Genomic DNA, 21,261 nt, shown 5'->3' on the forward strand with positions numbered 1-21,261 from the left:
TGACACCTGGATGTCGCTGTGCTGAGGGAATTAAGAGGTCTGGGGAGGGAAGGCGGGAGGGTCCTGAAATGGGAGCTGATCTGAGAGGGGAAGGTGTAGGTAGGTAACCACAACTCCCCAGCTCTGCGGACTCGGAGTTGGCCTGGCGGAGCCGGCATGGCTGCAGGCGGGCGCTACGCGGGGAAGGTGGTGCTCGTGACCGGGGGCGGCCGCGGCATCGGGGCGGGCATCGTCCGGGCCTTCGGTGAGTCTTTTGGGGGGGTTCTGGCAGGATGGCCCACGGCGCCTCGCCCTGCTGGTCGGTTACGAAGGGCGGGTTTGGGACCGGTTTGCCGAGGTTTGCGCTGGGTTTTCCCAAACCCCACAGACGAGGGCCGCCCCATCCCAGCGAGGCCCTGGCTGAGCCGGGCGGGGGGCGGGGGGATGCGGGAAGGCTCTGCCCTTTGTCCCCGACCATCACGAGGCAGGTCACGAGTGGAGGCCCAGGGCGGCTCTGCTGTGGGTGGCCACGAGGGGGCAGCAGAGGCGGGGAAGGAGGACGTGTGTGTGTGTGTGTGTGTGTGTGTGTGTGTGTGTGTGTGTGTGGAGTAAACACCTGTTGTCTTGTCTTCCAGCTCAGAGTGGGGCCCAGGTGGTGTTCTGTGACAAAGATGGTGAGTGAGGCAGGGACCACCGTCCCCACCGCACCCCATGGCCCTCACGCCTGCCCAGCCTCCTCCCTCAGACCCAGGGGTCCAGACCCCAATTCTCCTCCCTCAGGCCCAGGGCTCCAGACCCCAATTCTCCTCCCTCAGACCCAGGGGTCCAGACCCCAATTCTCCTTCCTCAGACTCAGGATTCCAGGCTTAGCCTCCTCCCTCAGACCCAGGGGTCTAGACCCCAATTCTCCTCCCTCAGACCCAGGGGTCCAGACCCCAATTCTCCTCCCTCAGACCCAGGGGTCCAGACCCCAATTCTCCTCCCTCAGACCCAGGGGTCCAGACCTCAATTCTCCTCCCTCAGACTCAGGATTCCAGGCTTAGCCTCCTCCCTCAGACCCAAGGGTCCAGACCCCAATTCTCTTTCCTCAGACCCAGAGGTCCAGGACCAGCCTCCTCCCTCAAGCACAGGGATCCAGACCCCAATTTTCCTTCCTCAGACTCAGGATTCCCTGCTTAGCCTACTTCCTCAGACCCAGGGGTCTAGACCTCAATTCTCTCATACCAAAGGGTGCAGACCCCACCTTCCTCCTTTAGACCTGGGGCTTCAGACCTTGCTCATCTCTCCCTGCAGAGTCAGGAAGCCAGGTCCTGGTCCAGGAACTTCCTGGGACTGTCTTTATTCCATGTGACGTGACTCAGGAGGAAGACGTGGCGGTAAGCGCATGTTCTGCCTGTTCTCTCCCCATCTGCAGTGAACACCTGCACTTTCTGGCTTAGTTCTCTCTGGAGTTTACTCACGTGTCCCTCCACCTTTCTTTCCTCTCCAGACTCAATTGTACTCCCCCATGTTAAAGGCAGTAGTGCCCTCCTACTCCCCAGTCTCTGTGGGGGTCTGCCCCTGGCCCTCCTCACTGCCGTCCCCCCCTTTACCCGTTCCCTGAGTCTATTTTTCCTTTCCCTGCCCTGCTTTGGGGTTCCTTCCCCTCCAGGCAGAACCCCCCCCCCAATCCTCACAGGCCAATTCTATCCTCCCTCAGACCCTCATTGCTGTTATCATTCATCGATTCGGCCGCCTGGATTGTGTGGTTAACAACGCTGGATACCGTGAGTTGTGCATTGGAGGTGGGGTGGAGCCTTTGATGCCGGGATCATAAGCAGAAGCCACCAACCCCCTGGTTTTCCTTCTTTACCACTTGAGCCACAGCACCACTTCTGGTTTTCTGGTGGTTAATTGGAGACAAGAGTTCTCACAGACTTTAGTGAACCTCGATCCTCAGATCTCAGCCTTCTGAGTAGTTAGGATTACAGGCCTGAGCTACCGCGCCCAGCCAGCCCTCTCTTCCTAAGGTTGATCTTTCTGCTCCCCTCTCACTGCCCCCTCCCGCTCGGTTTATTTAGTGAACACATGTATTGCCCTTACTAAGGGTCAGGTGCAAATATTGACTCTTAAATTTTGAAGCCTAACGCAGGCAGGGTGAGTGATGCACACTATAATTTCATTCAAAAGGCAGGATGGTCATGAGTTCAAGATTAGCCTAGGCTACTGTCAGACTCTTTTTTCCAAATCCTGGGGCTTGAACTCAGGGCCTAGGCTGTACTTGGGCTTTCTCAAGACTAGAGCTCTACCACTTAAACCACAGCACCACCTCTAGCCCTTTCTGTGTCTGTGATACTGAGGAATTGAACGCAGGGCTTTGTGCATGTAGGGCAAGCACTGTACCTCTAGACCAAACTCCAGGCTCCTGTTGGCCCTCGTCTTTCATTAGGAGCTACTAAGTGCCTTCCCTTTACTCATTCCCCTCCCTCCCTGTGCTCAGCCCTTCTCTCTGCTCATTTCCTTAGACCCACCCCCGCAGTGGCCAGAGGAGACATCTGCCCAGGGCTTCAGGCAGCTGTTGGAGCTGAACCTTTTGGCCGCTTACACCTTGACCAAGGTGAGAGCTGGGGCCTTCTTTGTCTAAGAGATGACAGTCTCAGGGATGCCCGACACTGATGGCTCACACCTGTAATCCTAACTACTCAGGAGGCTGAGATCTGAGGCTTGCGGTTCAAAGCCAGCCTGGTATGAAAGTCCACAAAACTCTCCAATTAACTACCAGTCTTGAGCAAAAAGAAGCTCAGGGACAGTGCCCGGGCCCTGAGTTCAAGCCCCAGGACTGGCAAAAGAAAAAAAGAAATGTCCCACCTGCTTCAGTTCTCTCCTACTACTTACTTGCCACACTGTATGTGTTACTCGCCTTACCTATGCCTCCATTTTCATATCTGTGAAATGGTTGGGTGAGGGTCAGCGGATCACAGCGTTGTTCTGAGGATGGAAGGGGATAAAGCTACACATCCATGCAGCCCTGCTGCCATACCACACATGAGCTCTACTGTCTACACCTGAACCTTGGCCCAGGGATTTTTTTTTTGTAGGTCATGGGACTTGAACTCTGAACTCTGGGCACTGTCCCTGAGCTCTTCAGCTCAAGGCTACCACTCTACCCCTGCACCACAGCCCCACTTCCTGTTTTCTAGTGATTCATTGGAGATAAGAGTCTCTCCTTCTTTAGTGCCTGGGCTGGCTTTGAACCTCCATCCTCAGATCTCAGCCTCCTGAGTAGCTAGAATTACAGGTGTGAACCACCCAACACACCGTGGGATCTCCAGGTGCACACTGGGAAAATGGAAAGTAGGAGGGAAAAGATGAGGTTTCTGTTGAACTCATGAGTGGGAGGGAGAAGAGAGTCAAAATAGGGCATAAGGTGTCTCATACAAGAAAAAGTGTGCAAAGGCCCTGGGGAAGGAGGGAGAGAGGGAGGGATGGAAGGAAGGTACCTGGTACATATCTGGTCCTGTTCTCAGCTGTCTATAAAACTATTAGCTCATTTAATTCTCAGGACAACAAGAAGATGAAGGGTCACTGACATGTGACAGGGCCAAAAGCCCTGGAGGGTCTTCTAATATAATTGGAGCCCCATACGGGTCTGAATTGGTATTGGGGGTTCTTTGCCCAGCTCCACCTTCTCGTGTCTCACTCCCCTCATCCTGGAATCCCACCCAGCTAGAGAAGCAGAGGTGGGGTGCTGGTGGAGGGATATCCCTTTAAATCTCCACAGTGACTGTACTGGGGATAATTGGTGTGCAATGACTGAACAGGGCTGGGCCAAGTAGCTCAGAAGCCCGAGGGAAGCCATCAGAGCAAGGAACGAATTTCAGTTTATCCCAGGTCAAATGCGGTGAAAGAATACACTCTTACATCACACCCTCCACCCTGAGCTGAGGTGGGGGTGGAGGCTCAAGGAAATTTCCCAGGAGAAGCTGGGAAATGGGGTGCATTTCACGAAGTCCCCCAGATCCTGAACCTTTCTGGCTGGAGGTGGCAAGGAGTTTGAGTAACTTACAAAAATGGGGTTGTGGGAGGGTCTGGGAGACAGCAACAGAAAGACAAAGACCCAGAAGGAAAGAGGAGGATCCAGAGAAGAGACAGAGGGACCAAAACCCAGAGTGAGAACAAGGGACAGAGATCCAGAAAGAGGGAGAGAGACCCAGAGAGAGGGGACGGAGGCGCGGTATGAGAGACACATCCTTCAGTTCAGACAAGGATGGACTCCCTAAGAACTGAGACCCACTGATTCATGGGTCTCCCTCCACACCTGGTAAAGTGCTGGATGCTGCCCCTAAGGGCCACCAAAATCAACTAAGAACAAGAAGAGGGGGCCAGCATAGCCCCAGAGGACATGACCTCCCTTACCAGCGGGCTGACCCCCCCTTCTTCCCCAATGTCCCCAGCTCACCCTCCCCCACCTGCGGAAGAGCCAGGGAAACATCATCAACATCTCCAGCCTGGTGGGGGCTATTGGCCAGTCCCAGGCTGTTCCCTATGTCGCCACCAAGGTAGGCCACCCTGGACTCCTTCCTGTCTTCTCCCTCCCTGGGGGGTCTGAGCCTAGACTTGAACCAGAGCTTGGGGGGACCCCAGCTCCCTGATTCAGCGTCAGGCCACATCTGTTTGTGAGAAGTTTCTCCCTAGAGACAGCTGGTACAGTTTACATAGGCCCAGGTCATTCTGATGCCCTGCCTGGTGCCTGCTGGCTGGCAGATGAGATAGGAAGGGCCTGCCACCCTGCTGTTTTTCCCCTAGGGAGCTGTAACTGCCATGACCAAAGCCTTAGCCTTGGATGAGAGCCAATATGGCGTCCGTGTCAACTGGTAAGTTGTTCCAACTAGGTGGAGAGGCCTCTGGGGAAATGGAGAAGATTGGTAGTGAGCCCAAGAGGACCTCTCTGATCCCTTCTCCCTTCACCCCAGTATTTCTCCAGGAAACATCTGGACTCCACTTTGGGAGGAACTGGCAGCGTCGACACCAGACCCTGGGGCAACAATCCGAGAAGGCACCATGGCCCAAGTAGGCTGTGGGCCAAGGCTGGGTGAATGGACCAGGGTTTGGGGGTGCTGTGACCAAGCTGAGGATCCTCTTTTTTTTTTTTTTTTTTGCCAGTCTTAGTGCTTGAACTCTGGGACCGGGCCCTGTCCTTGAGCTTCTTTTGTTCAAGGCTAGCCTTTTACCCTTTGAGCCACAGCACCACTTCTGGCTTTGTCTGAGTAGTTAAATGGAGAGAAAAGTCTCATGGATTTACCTATCTGGACTGGCCTCAAACCATGGTTGATCTCAGCCTTCTAAGTAGCTAGGATTACAGGTGTAAGATACCAGTGTGTAAACTTGCTAAGCAAGTGTCCTACCACAAGAGCCACACACCAGCACTTTTATTTGTATTTTAAGATAATGTCTTGGGAGCTCAGGCAGAGGCTCACACATCGGCTGTGGCTCCAGGGGTAGGGCGGTGGCCTTGAGCTGAACAGCTTAGGGAGAGTGCGTAGGCCTAGAGTTTAAGCCCTATGACCTACAAAAAAATTTTTTTTTTTTTAAAGTCTTGGGGCTGAGAATATGGCTTAGTGGTAGAATGCTTGCCTAGCATGCATGAAACCCTGGGTTCCATTCCTCAATACCACATAAACAGAAAGAGCCAGAAGTGGTGTCCAGGCCCTGAGTACAAGCCCCAGGACTGACCAAAAAAAAAAAAAAAAAAAGATAAAGTCTAACTGTGCCCCAGCTGACCTGCAAACTCTGATCATCCTGCTTCTCCCTGGTCAGTAGCTGGTTTTACAGGAATGTGTTACAACACCCAGTTTTGGGGTAAAATTCTCTTGCCTTTTTCTTCCTTTCTTTCTCCAGCCCCTGGGCCGTATGGGCCAGCCAGCTGAGGTGGGGGCTGCAGCTGTGTTTCTGGCCTCTGAAGCCAGCTTCTGCACAGGCGTGGAGCTTCTGGTGACTGGTGGTGCAGAGCTGGGGTACGGGTGTAAAGCAAGCCACAGGACTTCTGTGGTTGACCCCACGCCCCCTTCCCAACCACCCCCATTGCCATCTAATTAAGACTTCCCTGCCTCACCTATTACAACCCAAACTCCAACTGGTACCATCTGCTTCTCAAGGACAACCACCACACCATAGGTGAAGTCTGCACCAGCTCACGCCAGAGGCACTCACCCCATAAAAAAGCAATTTGTGGGCCGGGGGTTTGGCCTAATGGTATAGTGCTTGCCTAGCATGCACGAAGACCCGGGTTCGATTCCTCACTACCACATACATAGAAAAAAGCCAGAAATGGTGCTGAGGCTCAAGTGGTAGAGCTCTAGCCTTGAGAAAGTCCAAGGACAGTGCTCGGGCCCTGAGCTCAAGCCCAGGACTAGCAAAAAAAAAAAAAAAAAAAAAAAGCAATTTGTAAGCCAGACGTATAGGGTAACCTTGTGATCTCCGCACTGGGGAAACCTAGGCAAGAGAACCTTGACTCACAGTTCAGCCAGGACTACAGGATGAAACCTTGTCAAAAAGCAAACAGATGCCAGGACCTGTTATCTATTCAGGAAGCTGAGCGCTGAGTATAGTGGTTTGAAGCCAGCCAGGACCGGAAAGACTTTCAGACTTTTATCTTCACTTAATCACACACACACACACACACACACACACACACCCGAGGCAGAGCTGTAGCTCAAGTGGTAGACACCAGCCACAGCTTCCATGCCCAGAGTTCAAGCCTTAGGACCAGCACATAAAACAATCAATTTGTAGTCTGGATGTCACTTCTTTATCTCCTGCTGTCTACACCAGCCTGACCACCCCAGAATTCCATCCCTCTGCCTGCAGGCCTTACAACAGGGCTTCACGTTGCTAACACCTGTCTCAGAGCAGCACCTGGGTCCTAATTAAAAGGCCCACAAGAGAGACTCAATTAAGTGCTAATTGCAACATAATGGTCCATCGGGAAACGCAGGAAAAGCGTTTGGCTTTCCTTGCCAGTGGATCATCGGAAGACAGCTGGCACAAAATGTCCAGAGCGAGGCAGCGTGGGGGGTGGAGCCATGTGGGGCAGAGGGAGAAGGAATGGGGCTCAGGAGGGCGGCACCGCGCCGGGCCCGGGCTCCCCCAGCTGGGGCCCCGGCACCCGTCCCCGCGGCGAGGGGGCGGGGCTGCAAGGCCGCAGCTGATTGGTCGCGGCGGGGGGCGTGTGCGGCAGCCTCTGATTGGCCTCGGCGGGGGCGTGGCCGGCCTGGAATCCGCCCCCTCCGTCCTGGCTGGCGGGAAGCGGGAGGCGGGGGAGGAAGACAGAGCAGTGCCGGAGGCAGTGCGCCTAACGGGGACACCGGGTCCTCGTGTGGTCACTGAGGCCGGGAGGTAATGTTTTGTTTGGAGCCCAGGCTGGCTTTGGCTTCCTGAGTGCCGATATCACATGACTGGCCTGAACCCTAGAAAAACCTGAGTCTTTTTTTTTTGGCCAATTCTGGTGTCTGAACTCAGGGCCTGAGCACTGTCCCTGAGCTGCTTTTTTGCTCAAGCTAGCACTCTAGAAGTTAAAGATGAGATTAACTCGGTGCAGAAATTCAAGATCATGAAGATGTCCCGGGTCACGATGATTTGAAGAGCTGGATCTACGGGTCACAGCTATAAATTTGAATTTCTGGCAGGGTGGTGGTGTCAGGAGGATCCTGACAGGCTGTGATTGGCTAACTCTTTCTGCAGGGATAGGAGTTTGGTCTAGTGGTAGAGTGCTGGCCTAGCATGCACGAAGACCCGGGTTCGATTCCTTGGTACTACGTACATAGAAAAAGCGGGAAGTGGTTCTGTGGCTCAAGTGGTAGAGCTCTAGCCTTGAGAAAACTCAAGGACATTTCCCAGACCCTGAGTTTAAGCCTCAGGACTGGCAAAAACAAAACAACAACAAAAAAACTTAAGGTATTACTGATTAAAAAGAACAGAACAAAGGAGGATGAATCTATGTGTGTTTATCTCAAAAAGCAACAAAAAGCACACCTGCGGCGAACCTTTATTTCTTTGTTTTTATTTTTGGCCAGTCCTGGGCTTGAACTCAGGGCCTGAGCATTGTCATCGGGTTTGCTCAAGGCTAGAGCTCTACCGTTTGAGCCACAGCACCACTTCTGACTTTTTTTTTTGTTTTATGTATGTGGTACAAGGAATGGAACCCAAGACTTCATACATGCTAGGCAAGCACTCTACCATGCGGCCAATCTCCCGGCCCTTGTACCTTCAGTTTTTTGTCAGTTATCAGTTTATAGCTCAGACTCCAAGATGGACTGGGACTTCCAATCGTCCAGCTCCAGCCTGGTCAGGTGTTAGCAGGCGTGTACCTCCACACCCATCCACACAGATCTTGTAAGAAAAATAATTATCCAACCATCTCCTGACTGCAGGGACGCTCCACCTTCACCCCTAGCACCAGACTTCCTGAGCCCTTATTTTTGAGTGGGAGGCTGCGATCAGAGCTTTCTGTTCCATGCCTCCCCTTCCTCTTACCCCAACCTGAAGAGTAGGGAAATGCCTTTAAAAAAACCCTCTGCAAGCCAGACGCCCAGGGTTCACACCTGTCAGGGTTCACACCTGTCATCTTGGCTACTCAAGAGGCTGAGTCCTGAGGATTAGGATTTGAAGTCAGGACAGCTCCTCTGTAAACCACCAGGGAATCCTGTCTCAGAGGCGGGGGGGGGGGGGGGGGGGGGGGAGGGGGGAGGGGGTGCCGGGTAGGTGGGGGATTGTGATTCAGTGCTGGCCTCCAGGGCGCATGCGCTCTGCACAGGGGAGGGGGGGGCCCCAGGTGGAACTGGATTCCTTTGCGGGGGTAGCAGCCATTTTTGCGGGGGGCAGGGGAGGGGCGTGGGAGGGACTGACCTGACGCGGTGGGCGTGGCGTGCGGTGGGCGTGGCGTGGGCGGGGCCGGAACCTCTTTTCCCCCCCGTCGCTGCGCCCCCGGCCGGCACTGTTATTCGGCGCACCCATCATGGCCGCAGCGGCTCTGGGGCAGGTGGGTTCGCGGGCTCGCGCCGCGGGGCTGGGGGGACCCCGGGGAGAGGCGCACTTCCGGGAGGACCCCTGGCGCGCAGCCCTTCCGGCTTGGCGCGGCTTCCCCTGGTGCCGGGGCTCCCGGCGGGGCGCGGAGAGGATGGGGGCGCCCCACCGAGGAAGCGGCGCCACCAGGCTTTCAGGGACTTGGGGAGCGGATGGCCACAAACGGGGTGCAGGAGGCAGCTGGTGAGGAAGCGGGGTGTCCTGGCCGGAGAGGTAGGAAGTGGCAGACACGGGGGGGGAGCTGCCATGGGAGAGGGTTGGGGGTGCGGTGGCCGAGGACCAGGCACCCCATGAGGGAGCTGGGGAGGGGGACCCGGGTCTGAGGAGGCGGGAAAGGGGTGGAGGCCGCCCCGGCACGCGGGCCGAGCGGGGCGGACGCGGGGTCTTCCCGACGGTTTCCGCAGCGGTGGGGGCGTGGAGGCCGCTGCGCTGGGTGGAGGAGGGCGGCTGTCAGGCAGGAGCGGGGCGGCCTGGGCTGACCGAGAAGAGATCGGACAGCCGAGCATCGCGGAGCTCAGGAGCTTACCAGAAAAAAACCAAAGGAAAAAGCACTTTCTAAGCGAGAGGGAAACCAAACCAAACCGAGGAGGGGTTGTTACAAGCCTCCACGCTGCCGCGGGTGTAACCTTGAGCGAAACGTTTCTTGTTCTCTGTGTACTTAAAAAAACATTTTTTTGAGTCTCTTATCTCAAGCTGATAAATAATAGCACAGCAGACTTTTTAATTTTCACCCGATGTGAGCGGGGGGAGGGGGGGGTGGATGGTTGTTGGCCTGGGTGGAAATGGATGGTGACAGACCTGAGCTTGTAGAGCATATTGAAGGGGTCTTAGCCTTGTGCAGGGATTCAACTAGGTGGATGTGGGTTAGTTATTGGATTTGAAATTGGAAACTTGGGGAGTGGACAGAGACAAATATAGAAAGGGTAGGTGTTGGGCTTCAGAGGGTGGGGACAGTCCTGTGGTGAGACAAGACTTGGCTCTGATGGGGACAGTCCTGATTGATGGCGGGGAGGGGGGCGGGGAGTGTGCCATATGGAGTAATAATGTGCAGTCTTGGACTGCTCTAAGTCTGCGATGGAGACCATTCTGTGTGTCACTGAGTCAATCCTAGGTCACTAGGACAGCTGGCTCTGACACAGCTTAGGCTGGGGACAGAGATAACCTCAACAGACACTCACAGTCTTCCATAGTGTCTTTCTTTTTCTCTCTCCCTCCCTCCCTCCTTCCCCTCTCTCTCTCCCCTTCTCTTCCTCCCTCCCTCTCCCTCTCCCTTCCCTCCCTCCCTCTCTCCCTCTCCCTCTCCCCCTCACTCTCTCTCCCACTCTCTCCCTCCCACTCCCAGGGCTTGAGATCAAGGCCTGAGCACTGTCCTTGGGCTTTCTCAAGGCTAGAGTTCTAGCACTTGAGCCACAACTCCACTTCTATGTATGTTTTTTCTATGTATGTGGGTCTTTGTGCATTCTAGGCAAGCACTCTACCCCAGAGCAAACTCCAGGCTCCCCCCCTTTTTTTCTTTTTAAATGGTCAGTCCTGGGGCTTGGACTCAGGGCCTGAGCACTGTCCCTGAGCTTTTTACCCCTGGAGCCACTGCCTCATTTCTGGCATTTTGCTGGTTAATTCAATTAGGAATCTCATGGACTTTCCAAATTCAATTTGAACCACAGTCCTCAAATCTCAGCCTCCTGAGTAGCTAGGATGGGAGTCCTATGCCATGTTGCCTGGCTTGATGGTGGCATTCTTGGACTGAGTTGGGCACAGCAGCCCTTGGCTGTCAGGAATGTGTGGCAGCGCCCCCTCCTGTTCAGCCTCCTTCCCTACATCATGTAATTAACCTCAGTCCTTCCCCCTTCCTCTTTTTATTTTTGGCTAGTTCTGGGGCTTGAATTCAAGGCCTGAGCACCGTCCCTGAGCTTCTTTTGCTCAAAGCTAGCACTCTATCATTTGACCCACAATAACCACTTTCAGCTTCTTCTATGGATGTGCACTGAGGAATCTAATCCAGGGCTTCATGCATGGTAGGCAAGCACTCTGCCACTAAGCCACATTCCCAACCCCTCACCCTTCATTTTCTCGTCTTTTTTTTTTTCTTTTTTTTTGCCAGTCCTGGGCTTGAACTCAGGGTCTGAGTTCTGTCCTTGGACTTTCTCAAGGCTAGAGCTCTACCGCTTGAGCCACAGCCTTACTCCTGACTTTTTTCTATGTAAGTGGTACTGAGGAATTGAACCTGGGTTTTTGTGCATGCTAGGCAAGCACTCTACCAGTAGGCCCAACTCCTGACCCTCACCCTTCATCTTAATAACCCCCCTGCCATCTGGGCATCTCAGGGCTCACTCCCCCCAGTTGGAGTGTGAGATGTCTGTTCTCTTGAGACTGGAGGAAACCTCAGGTCTTAGAGAAATGCCCCCCCAGGAGGGTGAAAGCAGTTTTTTCTACTGTCATCATGGCTCTGTGGCCAATGTGAAACTTAGAATCTAAATGCTTTGCCCAACAACTTCTCTCTTTCCTCATAGATAATGGTATTTTTCTGTCTTTCCACCTGTGTCTAACTAGCAGTCAGGGCAGTTTCCCTCATTCCCTCATTCTCTTTTCTCACCCCATCTGAGAGTTGGTTAGTCTATCTGTTTCTCTTCCCTTTTTTTTTTCTGTCGATTGTGGGGCTTGGACTCTGGGCCTGGGCACTGTCCCTGAGCTCTTCAGCTCAAAGCTACTGCCCTATCCCTTGAGCCACAGTGCCACTTCCCATTTTCTAGTGGCTAATTGGAGATGACTCTCATGGACTTTAGTACCTGGGCTGGCTTTGAACCTCAATCCTTATATTTCAGCCTCCTGAGTAGCTAAAATTACAGGTGTGTACCACTTCCTGGGTCTCACTTTTAGTGTGGTTTTTTTTTTTTTTTTGCCAGTCTTGGGGCTTGAACTCAGGATCTGGGCTCTGCTCCTGAGCTATTTTTGCTCAAGGCTAGTATTCTACCACTTGAGCCACAGCACCATTTCCAGCTTTTTCTATGTATGTGGTATTGAGGAATCGAAGCTTTTTTTTCATGCATGCTAGGCAAGCACTCTACCACTAGGCCAAACTCCCGCTGTGCCTGCGGGAGTTGGGGGGGGGCCTCCTTTTTAATCCTGTTATCCTCTCTCCCTCTCTTTCTGCTGCCCATGTATCAAACTTACCTCCTGCCCAGACTCACGGCCTTCCTGCCTTAGCCTCCAGCCTGCAGTGAGCCAGCTCCCCCAGGGCCCACTTTTGTTGCCAGTTTCTATCCAGCCTTCCTCCTCTACTTCTGTCTCTTTTCTCCTCATTGGTCTGTGTCCCAGTCTCTGATTTATTTTCCTTCTCCCCCTGCCCGCAGCTGCTCTGCTCAGCCTCCTGTCTTCTCGCTTTGCATGAAGCACTGTCCCCTCCAGGGCAGAAACATGGCTGCCTGGCTAGGGCAGTCGCCTGTCTCATTTCCCTAGAGGCCATCCAGCAGCACACCATGAAATCCTCACAGTTTATGAAACCCCAGCACCCCAACCCACTTCCCTGTGACTCACCTCTGGACTGGCAGCCTCCACTGGTTCTCCTGCAGGGCCTGTGTCAGCTCTCCCAGCTGACGGCACTGTATCCCTCCACCTCACTCAGCCACCTTCCCACATGGTTGGAGAGACACACATCCTGAAGTCAAAGGCCACTGAGACTACAGGGACTAAGGGAGGAGGCCTGTACTCCATAGTCTGAGGGAGGAGGCTGGGGCCTGGACCCCTGGGTCTGAAGGAGTTTGGGGCTTCAGTCGGGGGGGAATAGGGTTGAATCCAGATCCCTGGATCTGAGAGAGCACAGCAGAGGTCTGAACCCCTGGGTCTGAGGGAGGTGGAGTGGGGTCTTGAGACATCCGGGTGTGAGGGAAGAGGCCAAGGCCTGTACCCCTGTGTTTGAGAATACAGGTTGGGGGCTCCCTACTGGGGAAAGGGCGTAGTTTTGAGGTGTCGCAGCTTCCTCACTGCTGTCAGGACTTGGGTACCCCAGCCCACCCGTGGAGACCTTCTCTTACCTCCTGCCTTCCCTCATGGCCTTCTCACTCTGAGCTCCTCTCAGGCTGGGGCAAAGTTCCCCTGGTGGGGGTGGGAGGGGCCTGTCTGTGACTTTGCCCCGAGGGGAGGGAAGGGAAGGGACTGGAGCTGACTCAGCTTTCTAGGAATGCTTCTAGAACTGGAGGGGGGGGGTGGGCAGGCGTCCCGCCAGGGCCAGATGCCTGGTCTGGAGTGCACTGGGACTGCAACAAAGCAAGCCCAGGGGACCACAGGCTGGCAGGAGGCACACACTCACCCCAATGGGCTCATAACCCTTGTCATTTCTCTCCCCATGCCAGGTCTGGGCCCGGAAATTTCTTCCAGTCCCGGGGCTTCTCTGTGGTGCAAGAAGATATGCCTCCTCCAACTTTAAGGTGAAAGGAAGGAGGACAGCTGGGCCTGGACCCCTCGGTCTGTGGAAATTGGGGTGGCAGTTGGATTTGGGCATCTTCAGACATCCACTGTCTAGATACAGAGGTGGCTGTAGGTAGCCCAGTAGGTTGTCCTAGGTGGGAAAGAATTGACTGGATTTCCCAGAGGCCTCCTTGACTCTTAAGTTCCTGCAGGCTCCTGGGAGTTGTAGTTTTCCAGATGTAGTCAGCTTCCAGGATGCTGGGGTTGTGTTTTCTTAGGCTGCAGACCTGCAGGTGCTCAGGACGGAGGAGCCGCAGAAGAAGCCCAGCCCCAGCAAACCACTGGTCTTTGGGAAGACATTCACCGACCACATGCTGATGGTGGAGTGGAGTGGAAACCACGGCTGGGGCCAGCCCCGCATCCAACCCTTCCAGAACCTTCTGCTGCATCCTGCCTGCTCTGCCCTCCACTACTCCCTACAGGTGGCATGGTGGCTTGGCAGACCCCCAACCCCTGTCTCTATATACATCTCCTGTCCCTATATGCATCTATCTCTTGTTGGGTTTGTCCTCCAGCTTGGTTTCTCCTTGTATCTCCTTTCTGTGCTTACCATGGAGTTCCAAGATATTCTTCCCGTGCTCAGCCACCATGCTGGGTCTCACGCTGGGCCGATCTGTAATCTCCACCACTCAGGACACAGCCAGCGGGACCACAGCTTGGAGGCCAGGTGTCTAGTTTGTGAGATCCCATGTCAAAGATGAAGTCTGATGTGGCGGGAAATGCTGTGGGCCTCAGCTTCTCAGGGAGCAGAGAGGTAGGAGGAGGTTTTGTTCTGAGGCCAACCTCGGCCAAAGCACAAGACCCTGCCTGGAAAACAAACTAAAAGCAGAAGAGCTGAGAATGCGGCTCAGTGGTAGAGCCATTTGTGTAGCATGTGAGGCCCTGGGTTCCATCCCTAGTCCTGGAAAACCAAAAAGGAAAGCAAGAGGGGTTGGGGGCTCCTGGAATTTGAGGAGTTCGTTGAGCAAGCAAGGGCAGTGGCAGGAAAATTGAGCTTATTTTGGAGAGATTGTGTAGAGGATGACAGAGCAGAGGACACTTATGATGTCCTTGGGGCCCAGAGGACCGAGGGGCTGGATTTTGCCCAGTGACACCTATTAAGAGCCATGGAAGAGTCTGAGCAGGAGAGAGGCAGGGCCACTGGTTTTTTTCTTTTTTCTTCTTCTATCGCTAGTTCTTGAGCCACAGCACCACCCTGGCTTTTCCTGAGTAGTTTATTGGGCTGGGATTGTAGCCTAGTAGTAGAGTGCTTTCCTAACATGTACAAAGCCCTGGGTTCAATTCTTTGGCACCACATACACAGAAAAGGCCAGAAGTGGTATTGTGGCTCTGGTGGCAGAGCACTAGCCTTGAGCAAAAAGTGTCCAAGGACAGTGCCCAGGCCCTGAGTTCAAGCCCCAGGACTGGTAAAAAAAGATCTATCTATCTATATCTATATCTATATATCTGGCTACGTTTCTGCCCAGGCTGCCTTTGAGCAGCGAGCCTCAGATCTCAGCCTCCTAAGTAGCTAGGATTACAGGTGTGAGCCACAAGCCCCTGGCTAGGTAACCAATCTTTTATAGTTTTACTGTGTTTCAGTGTAACGATACAACTCATTAGGCAATCTGTTGTTGTATATTTAGCTTGTTTCTGGACCTGGGGGAATTATAAACAGTGTTGTAATAAATAAACTTGCTCAGATTGCTTCTTTTTTATTCTTTTTTTTTGGGGGGGGGGAGTCCTGGGCCTGGGTACTGCCCTTGGGTTTTCTCAAGGCTAGCCCTCTGCACTCTACCACTTGAGCCATAGCACCACTCTTGGCCTTTTCTGTACCCAGGGCTTCATGCATGCTAGGAAAGCACTCTACCACTATGCTATGCTCCTGGCCAGATTGGTGATTGAGATTTTTTTGGGAGGGAAGGGGTTTGTGGGACTTGAACTCTGGGCCTGGGTGTTGGCCCTGAACTCTTCCACGGTACCACTTCCTCAGCTTACTTCTTTTAAGTGTAAGTGTAGGTCTAACCCATTTGCAAAACTGTTAATCAAACAGTTTATAATCTTGTAAATATGAAAGATGTTGATTGCCCCATTGCCTTTGTTTCTTGCTTATCCTGGAGCTTGAACTCAGGACCTGGGCTCTCCCTGAACTTCTTTTGCTCAAGGCTAGCACTTTTTGCTCAAGGCTAGCACTTTTGCTCAAGGCTAGCACTTGAGCCACAGCACAATTTCTGGCTTTTTTTTTTGCCAGTCCTGGGCTTGAGCTCAGGGCCTGAGCACTGTCCTTGGACTTTCTCAAGGCTAGAGCTCTACCACTTGAGCCTCAGCACCACTTCCGGCTTTTTGCTATGTATGTGGTACCAAGGAATCGAACCCGGGTCTTCATGCATGCTAGGCAAGCACTTTAACCACTAGGCCAAACTCCTGGCCCCATTTCTGGCTTTTTGAAGTAATTTATTGGACATAAGCGTCTCCCCATAGTGGCTTAGAATCATGATCCTTAATATCTCAGTCTCCTGAGTAACTAGAATTATAGGCATGAGCCACTAGCACCTTTGGGCAGTCCTGGGGATTGAACTCAGGACCTCATGCTTGGTAGGAAGATGCTTTACTACTTGAACCACTGGCTCCCTTGACCATGCTGCTTTCGTGCATTTATAATCTCCTTCTCTGTCCCTGTGTTTCCATCAATATGTCCTCTCAGTGAGGGACTGCCTGGGTCTCTCCTGGGCTCTGTCTGCATTTCTGTTGGTACCTACTTGTGTCTGTCTCTGTGGTTGTCTCGCCTCCTGTGGCACTGAGCTCTGGAACCTGTATCCCTCTGTGCTGCAGATCTTCGAGGGCATGAAGGCCTTCAAAAGCCAGGACCAGCAGGTGCGACTCTTCCGACCATGGCTCAATATGGACCGGATGCTACGCTCAGCCCAGCGCCTCTGCCTGCCGGTGAGTGGCCTGGCCAGCCAGGGAGAAGGCAGGGGTGGAGCTGGCCAGCAAGCCCCTGACTCTGTGGAATCCCATCCAGACTTTTGACAAAGGAGAGCTGCTTGAGTGCATCCGTCGGCTCATCGAGGTGGACAAGGACTGGGTTCCCGAGGCTGTGGGGACCAGCCTCTATGTGCGGCCTGTGCTCATTGGGAACCAGGTGGGCGCCCTTCTCCTGGGCGACGGCCTGGACCCCTGGGTCTGAGGGAGGAGGCTGGGGTCTGCACCCCAGGGCCTGAGGGAGGAGGCTGGGGTCTGCACCCCAGGGTCTTTGGGAGGAAACTGCCTTGTCCCTTGTCCCCTGATGTGGCCTCTCTGTCCCTGGCAGCCCTCACTGGGGGTTGGCATAGCCAGTGAAGCTCTCCTGTACGTCATTCTCTGCCCTGTTGGCTCCTACTTTCCTGGAGACGCCATGACCCCCATCTCCCTCCTGGCTGACCCAACCTACATCCGTGCCTGGGTGGGTGGGGTCGGCAACTACAAGCTAGGGGGGTAAGTAGCACCCCAATGCCTGAGTCACAGGGTGTTGTGTCCCAGTGTTCGGAACTTTGTTGAGCAGCTCTGCTTCAGTGTTGAAGCTCCAGGCTACAGGGCTCAGAGTTGGGGGTCTTTACCCTCGGACAAACAGGCTTAGAAGGGGGGTGTTGAGGGGGTCACTAGGAATGTGGGCTTAGCCCTTGGAAGTCTCCGGAAAGAATATTTCCCCTTCGCTGGAATCAGCCCTCAGGTCACCCAGCCTGGGCTGCATTCCGCATGCCAGACTTCCATGCTTGTTTCCAGAGTCTAGGGAAAGTAAGGACGACAATCTGGAGATGATTCGGAAGACAGTTGGGCAGTTGGTCATGGGGAGTGGGGTCTGAAGACGGTCCCGGCAGAGAAGTGCAGTATACTTGTTATTCTGAGATGCGAAGACATAGGAAGGGGGGCACAGCAGCCAGGATATGGACTTAGAGCTTTGTACCACTGGAGCCTGGGCCCCAAACCCTTTGGTTTGGCCATCGGAGCTCTTCTGAGTCGTTGGGATTGCAGGCATGTGCCACTGCGCCCAGCTCACAGCAAAGTAATAGCTGAGGCTTCTGTCCTGGGGTCAACTGGGAAGGGGCAGGGCGAGCCCTGGTATGGGGACCTTCCTAAGGCCATGTGGTGGGCTTGAGTCCAATGTGCAACAAGGCTGGCCTTTCCCAGGAATTATGGGCCCACTGTGCTGGTGCAGCAGGAGGCACAGAAGAAGGGCTGTGAGCAGGTGCTATGGCTGTACGGGCCCGACCAGCAGCTCACCGAGGTGGGCACCATGAACATCTTCATCTACTGGACCTACGAGGATGGGGGTGAGTCCACCATGCCCTGGTGAAAGTGGGTGCTTCCTCCCCTCCTGGAAGGCATCAGGGGTCCTGGGAGTGGGGGCCGGCTGCAGGGCACTCAGCGACCCCGTCCTGTGCCCCTGACCTAGTGCTGGAGCTCGTGACGCCCCCGCTGGACAGCATCATCCTGCCGGGCGTGATCAGACAGAGTCTGCTGGACCTGGCTCGGTCCTGGGTATGGCCAGGGGCTCCAGAGGATGGGTGCTGGGGAGGGGAGGGGGCGGGCACACTGCGAGTACACCGGCCTCTGGGGTCTGGAGTGGAGAAGGAGATGCAGAACCAGGGTGTCTGGCTGCGCTGCAGGGGGAGTTTCGTGTGGAGGAGCGCACGATCACCATGAAGGAGCTGCTGCGGGCGCTGCAAGAGGGCCGGGTGCGGGAGGTCTTCGGTTCGGGCACCGCCTGTCAGGTCTGCCCAGTGCATGGGATCCTCTACGAAGGCCAGGTGAGGTGGACGGCCATTGTGGGCAGGGACCAAGGGAGGTGGCTGTGCTCATGGACCCTTCCTCCCCAGAAACTCCACATTCCCACCATGGAAAATGGGCCTGAGCTGACCTCACGCTTCCAGAAGGAACTCAGAGCCATTCAGGTGAGGCGCTTTCCCATGGGATGGGCAGGGGTGATGACCATGACATCCCCCAAAAGAAGATGAACCTGGCGGGGAGTTTGGCATAGAAGAGTGCCTGCCTAGCATGCACGAAGACCTCGGTTCGATTCCTTGGTACCACATACATAGAAAAAGCCAGAAGTGGTGCAGTGGCTCAGGGTAGAATACTAGCCTTGAGGAAGGCCCAAGGACAGTGCCCAGGCCCTGAGCTCAAGCCCAGGGCTGGCAAAAAAAAAAAAGGTGAACTTTCCTAGTGTCCTAGAGGTTCTAGGCTGAGTAGGCTTTCCATGAATTCCTGTAGCCTGGAACACTTAACCACAAATAACACTGTCCTGTATGCTGGAACCCTGCCTGTACCCCAGCTTGTGCTTGGGAAGCCCTTTTCCCATGAGCCTCTGGGGCCCTGCTGTGCAGGTGGGAAGCCTCCCCTTCCCATGAGCCTCTGGGGCCCTGCTGTGCAGGTGGGAAGCCTCCCCTTCCCATGAGCCTCTGGGGCCCTGCTGTGCAGGTGGGAAGCCTCCCCTTCCCATGAGCCTCTGGGGCCCTGCTGTGCAGGTGGGAAGCCTCCTCTCCCATGAGCCTCTGGGGTCCTGCTGTGCAGGTGGGAAGCCTCCCTCCCATGAGCCTCTGGGGCCCTGCTGTGTGCAAGTGGGCGCCTCCCCTTCCCATGAGCCTCTGGGGCCCTGCTGTGTGCAAGTGGGCGCCTCCCCTTCCCATGAGCCTCTGGGGCCCTGCTGTGTGCAAGTGGGCGCCTCCTCTTCCCATGAGCCTCTCCGCTGAGGGAGATGAGGGAACTACCCTACCACAGAAGGCGCCTCCCCGGGTCCCTTGGCCTGTCCTCGGCTCCTCCGTGAGTCTCAGGAGGCTTTGCAGTTCTCCCTAGCCAAGAGAGCCGGCCTCCAACCTTAGGCACTAGCTCTGCGCCGCTGCCTGGGCTGCCTTCCCGGGGCAAGGTGGCAGCCCTCAGGAAAGTGGACTACACTTCCCATGAGGGGCCAGGGCACAGCGCTATGCTGGACCATGGTGCCCCCGAGGGCTTCTGGGACTTGTAGTGCGGCTCACTTCCGGCCTCCATTGTCTCACAGTATGGAACAAATGCCCACGAATGGATTCTCCAGGTGTGACGCCTCCAGGCCACCCCAACCAGCACGGAGATCCGGAGACGCGGCGGCGGCGGCGAGCCCCGCCCTCCCACCCGCCTCCCTTCCGTTCCTCAAGTGCAATAAAGAAGGCCGGGGACGCACGCCGGCCCTCCAGCGCCCCCGCGTGGCCGCCACACTCCCCACGCCAAAGGGCCAGACCGGGTGGCCTGGGCCTCGGCCCGGCCTCCGCTGGGGACGGGACGGGACGCCCCACGCCGCGGCTGCAGCTCATCTCCCTTCTCAGGCGGACCCCGGTGCGGCCGAGGCTTTTTTTCTTTTCCCCTGTACTTCTGAAATAAAATGCCAAAGAACAAGACATTAGCTGTGCTGCGCGTGTGCCCACTCGTGCCTCCGCGGGCTCCCTTGCTGGGCTCGGTGGCCCACGCCTGTCACCACTCAGGAGGATCGCGGTTCAAAGCCAGCCTGGGCACTAAAGTTCGCGGGACTCTGGCTCGAGGGGTGGGAGCTTCGAGCTGACAGAGCTCAGGAATAGCGCCCAGGCCCAGAGTTCAAGCCCCACGACCGAGGAAGAAAGAGATCCTAGTCTAGCTCCCTTCATTTTCAAGGCGTGAGAAGCTAATTAAAAAAGGGGGGTAGTGTGGCCTAGTGGTAGAGTGCTTGCCTAGCATGCACAAAGACCCGGGTTCTATTCCTTGGTACCACATATACAGAAAAAGCATGAAGTGGTGCTGTGGCTCAAGGGTAGAGTATTAGTCTTGAGGAAGCCCAAGGACAGTGCTCAGGCCTTGAGTTCAAACCTCAGGACTGGCAAAAACCAAACAAGCCCCAGCTCCAGGTTTTTGGGGATTTCTCCAGATGTGTGGTCTTTCACCACTCCAGCTCTGAGTTTCTCCTCTAACCTCCCTCCTCAGCTGGGGGCAGCCCCCCCCCCCTGCTCCCAGGGACCAGGTCAGTCCTGGCCCCATCCCACCTCAATGCTATTATGTCTGGCCCCATTGTTCCAGCCACCTCTCTGGCTGCCCGCCCTCCATTCTGTTAGCATAAAGGGTTGGTTCTTCACCTCAGAGCATCACCCACCCTGCCTCCCTGGCTATGCTGGGTAAACCTCTGCCCAAGAAGCTGTGGGGGAATTCAACGGAGAGTGATGCCCACTCCTGTCCTCACACTTGAATGCTGGGAGGTTGAAGCACTGACCTGTAGCGCAAAAGGGAAGAAGATGACAAGTGACTGAAACTTGTAGAGTGCTAGGCTTCAGTACAAAAGCTCAGGGACAGTACTCAGGCCCTGAGTTTAAAGTCCACAACTAATCAAAACAAAACTTCAGAAATTGGCAGGAAGCCAGTGCTCTATGACTGGGATCCTGGCTACTCGGGCTGAGTTCTGAGCACTAGCATTCAAAGCAGACTTAAGAGAGAGGAAGAGGGGGCCGGAAGTTTGGCCTAGTGGTAGAGTGCTTGCCTAGCATGCACGAAGACCCGGGTTCGATTCCTAGGTACCACATACATAGCAAAAAGCTGGAAGTGGTGCTGAGGCTCAAGTGGTAGAGCTCTAGCCTTGAGAAAGTCCAAGGACAGTGTTCAGGCCCTGAGCTCAAGCCCAGGACTGGCAAAAAGAGAGAGAGAAGAGAGAGAGAGAGAGAAAGAGGAGAGAGACCTCATCAGATCAGATACAACTTTAATCAGAATTGAAGAAGAGCCCCAAGCAACAGGGAGCAGTGTGGGACATAC

General features: G+C 54.9%; 2 protein-coding genes across 3 annotated transcripts; both read left to right on the top strand.

The window, feature by feature from the left end:
* The first annotated feature begins 15 nt into the window (after positions 1 to 15).
* Hsd17b14 (hydroxysteroid 17-beta dehydrogenase 14) lies at positions 16 to 6,377 on the top strand. Its single transcript, XM_090322451.1, has 9 exons — positions 16 to 244; positions 615 to 653; positions 1,273 to 1,355; positions 1,679 to 1,745; positions 2,484 to 2,575; positions 4,413 to 4,517; positions 4,765 to 4,832; positions 4,932 to 5,028; positions 5,857 to 6,377. The coding sequence occupies exons 1-9, from the start codon at positions 157 to 159 to the stop codon at positions 6,052 to 6,054; spliced, it is 837 nt and encodes a 278-aa protein (XP_090178577.1). The 5' UTR covers positions 16 to 156; the 3' UTR covers positions 6,055 to 6,377.
* A 2,461-nt stretch (positions 6,378 to 8,838) lies between these two features.
* Positions 8,839 to 19,776, top strand: Bcat2 (branched chain amino acid transaminase 2). Of its 2 annotated transcripts, none has more exons than XM_090322408.1 (11): positions 8,839 to 9,252; positions 13,389 to 13,463; positions 13,722 to 13,925; positions 16,315 to 16,425; positions 16,505 to 16,624; positions 16,793 to 16,956; positions 17,650 to 17,792; positions 17,915 to 18,000; positions 18,129 to 18,269; positions 18,339 to 18,413; positions 19,517 to 19,776. In XM_090322408.1, the coding sequence occupies exons 3-11, from the start codon at positions 13,815 to 13,817 to the stop codon at positions 19,553 to 19,555; spliced, it is 990 nt and encodes a 329-aa protein (XP_090178534.1). In that variant the 5' UTR covers positions 8,839 to 9,252; positions 13,389 to 13,463; positions 13,722 to 13,814; the 3' UTR covers positions 19,556 to 19,776. The 2 variants fall into 2 exon arrangements, with proteins under 2 accessions (XP_090178534.1, XP_090178533.1); XM_090322407.1 differs by having other exon boundaries at positions 8,889 to 8,995.
* The last annotated feature ends 1,485 nt before the right edge of the window (positions 19,777 to 21,261 follow it).

Source organism: Megascapheus bottae, chromosome 31 (assembly GCF_031878675.1).
Source record: "Megascapheus bottae isolate mThoBot1 chromosome 31, mThoBot2.hap1, whole genome shotgun sequence".
NCBI lineage: Eukaryota > Metazoa > Chordata > Mammalia > Rodentia > Geomyidae > Megascapheus > Megascapheus bottae.

Coding starts and splice junctions, on each gene's coding strand:
- Hsd17b14 (XM_090322451.1), top strand. CDS start 157: ATGGCTGCAGGCGGGCGCTACGCGGGGAAGGTGGTGCTCGTGACCGGG. Junction 1,746..2,483: donor GGTTAACAACGCTGGATACC/GTGAGTTGTGCA, acceptor TCATTTCCTTAG/ACCCACCCCCGCAGTGGCCA. Junction 4,833..4,931: donor TATGGCGTCCGTGTCAACTG/GTAAGTTGTTCC, acceptor CCTTCACCCCAG/TATTTCTCCAGGAAACATCT.
- Bcat2 (XM_090322407.1), top strand. CDS start 8,972: ATGGCCGCAGCGGCTCTGGGGCAG. Junction 13,926..16,314: donor CCCTCCACTACTCCCTACAG/GTGGCATGGTGG, acceptor TCTGTGCTGCAG/ATCTTCGAGGGCATGAAGGC. Junction 16,625..16,792: donor CTGTGCTCATTGGGAACCAG/GTGGGCGCCCTT, acceptor TGTCCCTGGCAG/CCCTCACTGGGGGTTGGCAT.